Source organism: Ascidiella aspersa, chromosome 7, assembly GCF_963924565.1.
Source record: "Ascidiella aspersa chromosome 7, kaAscAspe10.2, whole genome shotgun sequence".
Classification (NCBI taxonomy): Eukaryota; Metazoa; Chordata; class Ascidiacea; order Phlebobranchia; family Ascidiidae; genus Ascidiella; species Ascidiella aspersa.
The window spans coordinates 25,348,176-25,358,157 of NC_139453.1; the positions used below are offsets into that span (position 1 = coordinate 25,348,176).

Here is a 9,982-nt window from a genome sequence, read left to right on the forward strand (position 1 = left end):
TCTCATTCATAAAGTCAACACACAACACAAATTAAAAATTAAACGACATAATTAAATACAACGCGATGTTTTTAAATAAGTTAAAGGTATTACATTACGCCAATTTTATGTTTTTCAAGGCAATAGCTTATACTCGACATTTATTAGCACATTTTATAAACACAAATGCATACTGCAAACAGAAGGCACCTTTTACTAAGCTCGGAACCATTTTTTCACGACAAACAACAAACCGTATGCTTACAACTACGATTTACACTTGAACCACTGTGATCAAAAAGAAAAAATAAATATAGACAAACAACAGTGCACAAAAACCAACAAATTATAAAGCAACAAACACAGTATACAAGCTTTTACAATTAGCCTGATCGTATTTTCATATATAGAACAATAGAAATGCTATATTTAATCCGCTATAAATTTTTTTTGGAGATTTAAAATCGGAACTATTTTTTTAGATAAATATTTAAATTGGTAACTGTGGATAAACACCGTTGTTTTGTTATTATGTAGAAACATAACTCTTACACATACAGTCTAAACCAGCGGTTTTCAACCAGTAAGCCATGGAAATATTTTTGAGTGGGCCACAGATTAATTTAAAAAAGTTATATTTATTGAACAATTCAGTTTCGATTGTGTCTCTTCGAGGCCTGATTTTACAGGAATAATGGCTTGGGGGAGAAATTGAGAAGGAATTTAAATGAAATGAAAATTTATTGTTTAGCAGCAAGTACCTCACAAATGCACGGTTAAATAAATAATCTGTTATTGAGCCACAGAATTTTCGTTTAACAAAAATGGGCCACGAAAGAAAAAAGGTTGAGAACCACTGGTCTAAACAGAATGCTGCAAACTAACTGAAAATAAATCACAGTGTCTGGAGCACATTTAGCGACGGAGGTTTGTAAAGTTTAATGGTTTCGTCCCAACCACAGTCAGCGATTAAACCGGGAACAAACGTGCTGAAATCGATGCCATACACAAACTCGGAATGGTGTTCAATCGTTTGAAGCAACGGGCTGAATCCTTGCGGCTTCAAAAAATCCCAAGTCCTTTGAAACATTAAATGATGTAATAAGCACTACGAACTAAATATATTTATTTGTTAGCAATATGAAATGAATATGTTTTTATTTCCAACCGCGCCAAAAAATTAGCATGGCCCACTTAACAAGTTGTGATTTTTATAATAATTAACATGACCTAGAAATAACGTAGAAAAAATGCATATTGACACATAAATAGGCGTTTATTGTAAATGTGTAGTACAGTGGCACCCTCCAAAGGCTCTGTTCACGTTTCAGAGAAATACGTCATGAAACGTCACAAGGAAGGTCTATGTAGTCATAATGAAAAGGACAAATAACAAAAGTACTATAATAAATTAGACGAATATGCTCATTTCCCCGTTTAAGGAATTCTGTTTTAGCACATCTCCTTCCTCTAATTAATTTATTTGTTTGTTTCCAATTTGCCTTAAAAATATAGCGTCCCCCCTACACGTATTCTCATGAAATAGGACTACAAAATAAAAATGGATTGCTCTCAACAGTTGTCCCCAAACCTGGGCACGAGAAACTTTTCTATCTTATTTTCATGTGAATTCATAAAAGCGCTAAAAACTTATGTAATATAACTTTTGTTTTAAGTGCTATCCAATTTTACTATGAAGGCGTGTTGTTTCGAACTAAATAAATATTAATAAAATAAAATAATTAAAATTATTAACAATCACTATACTGGGTTAATTTTTATAGATGTTGATCGTTCTTCGTCAGTAAAAATAACCCACTGCTGTGACTGCTTCGATCTCGTAAGTCTAAATTGTTATTTCAATTTTGCCGAGCTGATTAATTAAACTGGCGAGTTGTATATAAGCTTACCTGACTGTGAAGTCATACGAGCAGCTTGATATGGTGCCTGCCACATAAGGCGAACACCTGACCCGACGTACAGCGTAGGTGTGGCCGCACATTTGGCAAAGGCAGGACTTCGTGTTGCGCAAATCCCAAACTCTGCAAAAACAACATACATTACCCACATTACCTGCATTACATACGTTACATATGCTACATACATTACATATACAATATATACGGATACATTATACATTACCTAGGTTACATACGCCCATACGTTGCATACGTTGCATACGTTACATACGTCAACGTCAAATACGCTACGTACGTTACATACGGATACGTTTCGAATGAGGGCTTTAAAAAAAACGGTTTACTTACTTTATGGAGCAATCCACTGAGCCCGTGACCAGTATTTTGTCATCGTATTTTGACCAATCACAAGACAGAACCTCTGTTTCGTGGGCGGGTATCACATGCTGGGGCATATATGCTTTACGCGTGTCCCATATGCGACAGGTGCCATCCGCTGGTAGAGTTTGTTTGTTAAGTTTTTTTCGAGTTTCGAAAATGGGAGGGGAAATATCAGAAATAAACGAAACGCAAATGACAATGTGGTTTGATACATAGTGTACATTCTCGTATAGCTTTGTATTTTTAGTACTAGTGAAATTTTATTTTATAGCATTGGCAATACAACATAGAAAGCTATATCTACAAACATCATATTAGCAAAAATGATGCATACATAATTGCATCTGCATGTGTACACAACATTATTCAGGGCATTCTGGGTTAGTATTTGGTACACATGTATATTGTAAATAAAAAAACTGTCTTGACATATTGAATGCTACTTTTTGTCCAGAATTTTTGTCTGAAAAATTGGAAGATTTGATGTTTGACCTTTTTCCTAGCATTAACAAGTATATGTTCATATTTTTAATTCACTTTTTCAGCACTCAAATTTAACAAAACATTTTTTTACCTGAAGCGCTTGCAAAGCATCCAGCTATGTGCGGCGACCAAATTGCGCTGTAAACGACGCCGTAGTGTCCGGCAAAGTTGCCCACTGCCTTCCCGCCACCTGCTCCTATATCCCACAATTTTACAGTGCTGTCCCAGGAGCCAGAAATAACCAAATTCTTGTCCCCTGTGTTACACCAGTCAACAGAATAAACCTCCTTTTCGTGTTCTCGTAGCACCAGAAGAGGAACCTTAAGAGGAAAAAAAAACTCTTTAAAAAATATTCTATTACTTAATAGCCTTATCAAACAAGGTTTTAATATACCTAAAATTTTATTGAGTGAGGTTTAGCCTTTAAAATAAAATAAAAATTATTTACACCCCTACTATCAGCTTTTTTGGATTCTAACCACTACCAAATAGGCTTTAGGAGCTTTACATGCAAGAAATATTATTTATGTAGGTTTTTTACTTATATTGTTTTCTGCTCACAAAGAATATTTAAGTAGATAAGCATTTCTTGTAGGTGAAACAAGTTATGAGCAATAATGAAATATACTCCATAATTAGGCTATTTATTGTTGTCTACCAGCAAATGAGACCAAGGCAAAAGTTCATGCAGAAGCAACCATTATAAGGTTAAGAACAAACAACTGTGTGCCGTAACAGTTAAACATGCAAAAGTTTAGGCCTAAAAATGATTGTTGCCTTAAAAAGGAAACAGTCAAGTTGTTCAAAGTGGTATGTTGTACGACTACACTATCAATGAGCAGAATTGGAATATAATTGTGAACTAGGACAGAGTCGAAAGTATCTAGTTTTATTTTCATCTACTGTAAACAACTTAAATATTATTGGCAACATTTTAGCATAGCTAGCCTTGTACTAAGTCCACTTGATGAAGTATATAGCCACTAAATAGTACCTATAGAAAATTTAAAACAACTCATTGCAAATATACTAAATAGAATATGTAAGTAATTCCAATTAAAAAGTATATACTTAGTGAGTTATAGTGATGAAATTGAGCTGTGTTCATTGACTTTCAAAATATTACTTTTAGGTTTAATATCTACTTAAAAATCAACCAAATTTGAATGGATTAAGTTTGGGGTCATTCCATTGCTACTGGTACAGTGGTGGCACCATATGTCATAGATTTTTTTTAAATTTTATTTGTAGAATCTCCCTGCAATTCTATGAAAAGTGATACCAATTTTACCGAAATTGGTCAAGTACTTTTTGAGATATCAGCGACTGAAAATTGGCTCTTTTTTTTCCTGATCGCTCATGCATAACATTTAACTGAAAATTTTGTTTGACCTATTATGAAGGTGTTTTAAATGGTAACTTAAAAATTCCAATGCATATCAGCTCTCCGAAGTAAGCAGATTCTAAAAAGATATATTGTTGTTTGTTTTTGTATCACTACAGGCCACCAAGTGGCTAGTTTCACACATGACTATTTGTGATCAGTCATGCATGACAAAACTTTGATCGCTTATAGCGAAAAATACTGTACTTCGATTTTTCTGCAACTGAGCTTAAATGAAAGGTAATTTTGTTGGCTTTCTACCCTCCAAATATGAAGTGGGATATTTGAGTAGAAATTACAAAATTTCATTGCTTTGTAATAGATTGCGAAAAAGCTTTATGACGCACTATAATAATGTATACTTATGAAATGTGATTGTCTGGTGCTTCCAGGAAGTCAAAAAAACTTATAGAAGTCTGCTGGTACAGCAATGCACACTAGAAGCCAATACATAGACCAATAATTTCAATCAATGTATGGCAAAAATTGCCAATAATTTTAATGATTTGCGACTGAAAACTTTATACACAATCAGCGCACAATACTACTTATACTAACAGAGGAGGATTCTATACGATGACAAAGAGAAAGATACTATACAATGTTAAGTACAAGTATATATGTATATTGGAAGACACCTCATATTCAAGTAACAGACTACCAAGAGCTTAAATCTTTCGCAATGTTATTGCAAAGCACCGCCCTTCCTTCAGTTACACAATAATAACTGCACCGTATGTTCCAAGTAACCCTTATTACTAAGTAATAACTAATAATACATCTAAAGATCTATCACTTATTAAGGTTGAAAATTTGATGGAAATAAACTTTGGTTTGATTATAAATCATGACTGAAACTAGCTGCAATTCATACTGCCTCAAGTTACAAAAACTTATAAAGATGTGCGAGACCAGTCACACCACTTTTCAAAAAACAGGCTTTCATCAGACTTGGAGATTTGGTATTGTCCTCTTGATGTTAACAAAACATGACATGCAATCTGGTACAAAACATGGTCCAATGGAAAAAATATTGGTCTTGCCATTGAGGCCAGTAATATGATTGAGCGGGCCTTTTTGGATGCATAACAACTTGACATATATACCATCATCTTTAGCAATAGAGACTATGCAGCCTATGTACCAGTCATGCTCATATACAAACTTGTGAAACATAAGCAACAGGAGAAAGCATTGGCATTTAAGGTGGTGTAGTGCTTTTACAAATTTTAGATTGCGCAGCAAATTCAAGGTCACAACTTGTCCTTATGTCGTATAACTCCTTCATTCAGTGGTTCAAATAGTGGAGTATAGTACCATTTGATCATGTTTTGTGCCACATTGCATGTCATGTTTTGTTAACATTAAGAGGACAATACCACATCTCCAAGTCTGATGGAAGCCTGATTTTAAAAAAGTGGTGTGACTGATCCCACATATCTTTATAAGTTTTTGTAACTTGAGGCAGTATGAATTGCAGCTAGTTTCAGTCCTGATTTGAAATCACACCGAAGCTTATTTCCACCAACTTTTAACCTTAATGAGTGTTAGATCTTTAGATGTATTATTAATTAGTACTTAGTAATAATGGATGTTTAGAACATACTGTACAGTTAATATTGTGAACTCAGGGGTCGGGAACCTGAGTTGCTTGCAGATAAATGTAAGCTATCATTTCTCAGCATGATCTGAATAAAATTGCAAGCGGCCACAACTGCTTTCCTAACTCTATATTTTCTTTTTATTACTCATAGTAGCAAATTTTTTTCCTTCTTCTAGCGAATCTCTTTATATTGGAAAGGCCCAATTCTTTTAACCGAACTCCGTAATCAAATTTGTGCAAACCTAACTAATTAAATTTAATGCACATTATGTTCTGTCCTTTAAATGAGAACAAAATAAATGGCCTTGCACAATTTACTAGTTTTTGCCAACATATAGCTAGATGTTTGTGGCTCTCATGAAAACACAAAAGAATATATGACTATTATGGCTCCCTTAGTTAAAAAGGTTCCTGCCCCTGGTGTAACTGAATGAGGGGCAGTGTTTGCAATAACATTGCTAAAGATTTAAGCTCTTGGTAGTCTGTTACTTGAATATGAGAGGTCTTCCAATATACATATATACTTGTACTTAACATTGTATAATATCTTTCTCTTTGTCATCGTATAGAATCCTCCTCTGTGTTAGTATAAGTAGTATTGTGCGCTGACTGTGCATAAAGTTTTCAGTCGCAAAACATTACAATTAATAGCAATTTTGCCATACATTGATTAAAATTATTGGTCTATGTATTGGCTTCTAGTGTGCATTGCTGTACCAGCAGATTTCTGTAAGTTTTTTGACTTCTTGGAAGCACCAGACAATCACATTTCATAATTATACATTATAGTGCGTCATAAAGCTTTTTCGCAATCTATTACAAAGCAATGAAATTTTGTAATTTCTAATCAAATATCCCACTTCATATTTGGAAGCTAGAAAGCCAACAAATTTACCTTTCATTTAAGCTAAGTTGCAGAAAAATCGAAGTAGAGTATTTTTCGCTATAAGCGATCAAAGTTTTGTCATGCATGACTGATCACAAATAGTCATGTGTGAAACTAGCCACTTGGTGGCCTGTAGTGATACAAAAACAAACAACAATATATCTTTTTAGAATCTGCTCACTTTGAAGAACTATTATGCGTTGGAATTTTTTAGTTACCATTTAAAACACTTTCATAATAGGTCAAACAAAATTTGCAGTTAAATTTTACGCATGAGCGATCACGAAAAAGCCTAAAAAGGGCCAATTTTCAGTCGCTGATATCTCAAAAAGTACTTGACCAATTTTGGTAAAATTGGGATCACTTTTTATAGAATTGCAGGGAGATTATACATATGAAATTAAAAAAAAATCCATGACATAGGATGCCATCACTGTACCAGTAGCAATGGAATGACCCTTTGATGATTTTACTTTAAATATCCCCCCTCCTTAAAAAAATAGGTACAAACAGCACATTTGGTTTTAGAAACAAATGAAAACTAGAAACGACTAAGTGTAAAAAGTAAATCTCCAAGTTACGTTATTGTTGATATTCCAGACTTGTATAGCTCCGTCCCCAGAGGCAGTTACACAAACAGTTTCATCCCGTTCGCTCCAACAAACATCGAACAAGCCGTCATTCCATTCACACGACTGCGTTACGACAGCTGGACTCATAAAATTTGGATCAAACTCCAGAACAAGTAGTGATGCTCCTCCTACAAACAAACATTTAAAATTAGTTTGACAAAGTGACAAACAACACCGATAAAAATTTATTGCATTTTAATCTTTTATTGTTGGGTAGTCTTAGTGTTCAAGCAAAAACTTGAATAGTAAGATTCGTAATTTTAGTGTAAAAATTAAAAACAATTCAACTCAATACACATGGGAAGTCTACATCTGTGATTAAATCGTTATTATACAGACTCTAGATTTACTCTCTCAGCTGCAGGGGTAGCCTAGCATTTCGTGAAAAATCGCATTAAAATGTATTCAGCTTCAAAAAGTCCATCAAATCGCAAAACTTCAGTCATCTAGTACTTAGTTAGTCACTTCAGTGACATAGTACATAGCACCACAAAAATTTTGGACATAACTTTATTATTTTTATCAATTTTTTACAGTGCACAATTTTAAGCTACATAAACATTCCCCTTGCGTAAATCCAAAGATTTCAATCTGCTACATACTGCTAATCACTTTAAATCTGCATGGCCAAATGCACAAAGTAATATTATAACAAAATGAGAAAAAATTAAACACTAGTGCAATTTTTGTTAATTTTAAAATATGACCATAATACTATGAATAACCAAGACTGTTTTCGTGTAATTTCAGTTCACATTTCATGGCATCCAGGTTTGAAAGTTTGGCCTGTTTGGGGTTGAACCTGATTAATCCCCGCATAGTTGCACACTCATCGGCGTTCAATCTTAAATTAGCATTTTTTACAACAGGCTGCAAACATATCCTCTGCTTCCAATCCTGCCTGGCACTTTTTGCTGAGTTTTTTTCAGGCATGCAACAAAGGTTTTATTTCACAAGCAAACCTTTCCCCAAAATTAGGTGTATAGTATGCTAGTTAAGTTGTGCACACAAATTCATCAAAAAAGGAAGAGGCTATTTGACTGGATCCCACCTTTACGCTTACACGAATACATGATTATTTATTGATTTGCGTAAAGGTTGGGGTCAGCGTTTGGGTGTTGGTAGTAGTAATTTTTAATTTCCGAGTTTTTCAAAATGTTGATAATATTTTTTGGAAATCAATTTAAATTACATTGTTAGCCTTGTAAAAAACCTCAGGAAGTGCCTTTAGGCTATTTGCCTAGATCGCTCTTTTACACTTGGACCGGTAAGTCAGTATGTTGATTTGAACTGCTAGCCTTTTCCATTAAAAAATATTATGGGTGTGTACTGGCTGTATTTAATTTAAAAATCATTGCACAATATTTGGGTTAAAGCTGGTTCACACTAGACGCGTCTAGCGTTAACGTAAAGCATTTTTAAAAAACGCTTTCCGTTGCGAAAAAGTTGAAATATTTCAACTTTAATGCTTTCGGTTAGAAGTGAGGAAATTTGCCGTTAACATTGGAAACGCGTTATGTGTGAATTGGACGACGTTAGCCATTAGACGTCAGACGCTTGACGCGTCTAGTGTGAACTAGGGTTCCTTTCCGGGAATGTTTCCACGGGAAATTCCGGGATTTTCCGCGAATTAACAATCCCGAATCCCAGGAAATTTTTTTTTAATCCCGGTTATTTGGCAACATAGCAAAAAATTGTCGTTTTGACAGATATAAGAAAAAAATATTACCAACCCTGTTAAAGTCGTTGCCTAAGTTGCTTTATTTGCGCTTACCAGCGAAAAAACAAAATTAAGTTTACTCTACTAAAAAATGTGCTTCTATTAAATAAAAACAAAAAAGGGTGCTGACTTTAATACGAGAAGGTCTTGTAAGATTGCAGAAGCAAGACTACAGAACATAAATGAGCTTGATTAAATCTTTGGGGCTAATATAAAATAATTTTAAACGTCATAATGACAAAATTTAAAGTATAATTTTTTCGTCACGAATCTCAGAATTCCCGGGAATTTTCATTTTTCAATCCTGTTTCCCGGGAGTGAAAAAATCCGGGAAAAGAGGAACCCTAGTGTGAACCAGCCTTTAAAGTGCGAGTTAGCGTTTGAGAGTGGGTGGGTCAAGTATTATAATATTTATTATTTAATAATATTACTCCACCCATCCTAACCCAAACTCTAACCCATACCCTAACCCAAATATTGTGTGTTGTGGTTGGATTCTAGACCAGCGCCATTAAGAGCACCAACAAACTAAAATCAATAGTTTGAAATAACAAAACAATATTCACCAGAGATGCCAAACTTCTGACAAGCTACACAAGCCAATCTGGTTGGAGAAAAGGGAGAAAACTTAACAGAATATCCATGCAAACCAGCTGTATGGAAGGAGTACATAACCAAAGCAAGTCTTACTTTACAGTTGTAACCTAATGTAGAAAGTTGCGTGTAGTTAAACTTGTATTAGTTTCGAATTTATACTATTCTGTTTCCGGTACAACTACGATACATAGGACGCCCTACCATAATTATTACACAACGATAAAATTATCAAAATCTAACATTACCAGGACAAAGTAAATAAAATGAGTTTCTATGGTGGTAATTTCCCGAACAAATACCAGGATTAAAAAAAACGTTTGAAGTAAAAGTAAAGGTGGTAATTTTTTAAATTAAAAAAAAAAAGTAGAAATGATCGTAGTTAAAAAATTATCGTAGAA

At 34.2% G+C, this 9,982-nt stretch overlaps 1 protein-coding gene across 1 annotated transcript; it reads right to left on the reverse strand.

Moving 5' to 3' along the window:
- Nucleotides 1-433: 433 nt before the first annotated feature.
- On the reverse strand, nt 434-9,749 carry LOC146138650 (peroxisomal targeting signal 2 receptor-like). Its single transcript, XM_083393331.1, has 6 exons — nt 9,554-9,749; nt 7,217-7,395; nt 2,854-3,082; nt 2,247-2,394; nt 1,890-2,021; nt 434-1,058 (listed from the first exon to the last, which is right to left on the reverse strand). The coding sequence occupies exons 1-6, from the start codon at nt 9,657-9,659 to the stop codon at nt 875-877; spliced, it is 978 nt and encodes a 325-aa protein (XP_083249457.1). The 5' UTR covers nt 9,660-9,749; the 3' UTR covers nt 434-874.
- Nucleotides 9,750-9,982: the final 233 nt, after the last annotated feature.

Bases quoted from the DNA above. Each gene is read 5' to 3' on its own strand.
- LOC146138650 (XM_083393331.1), bottom strand. From the start codon at position 9,659: ATGTACTCCTTCCATACAGCTGGTTTGCATGGATATTCTGTTAAGTTT. The intron at 7,396-9,553 runs GTGAATATTGTT...GTTTGTTTGTAG, and splicing joins TCAGAAGTTTGGCATCTCTG to GAGGAGCATCACTACTTGTT. The intron at 2,022-2,246 runs GTAAGTAAACCG...TTGTTTTTGCAG, and splicing joins TCAGTGGATTGCTCCATAAA to AGTTTGGGATTTGCGCAACA.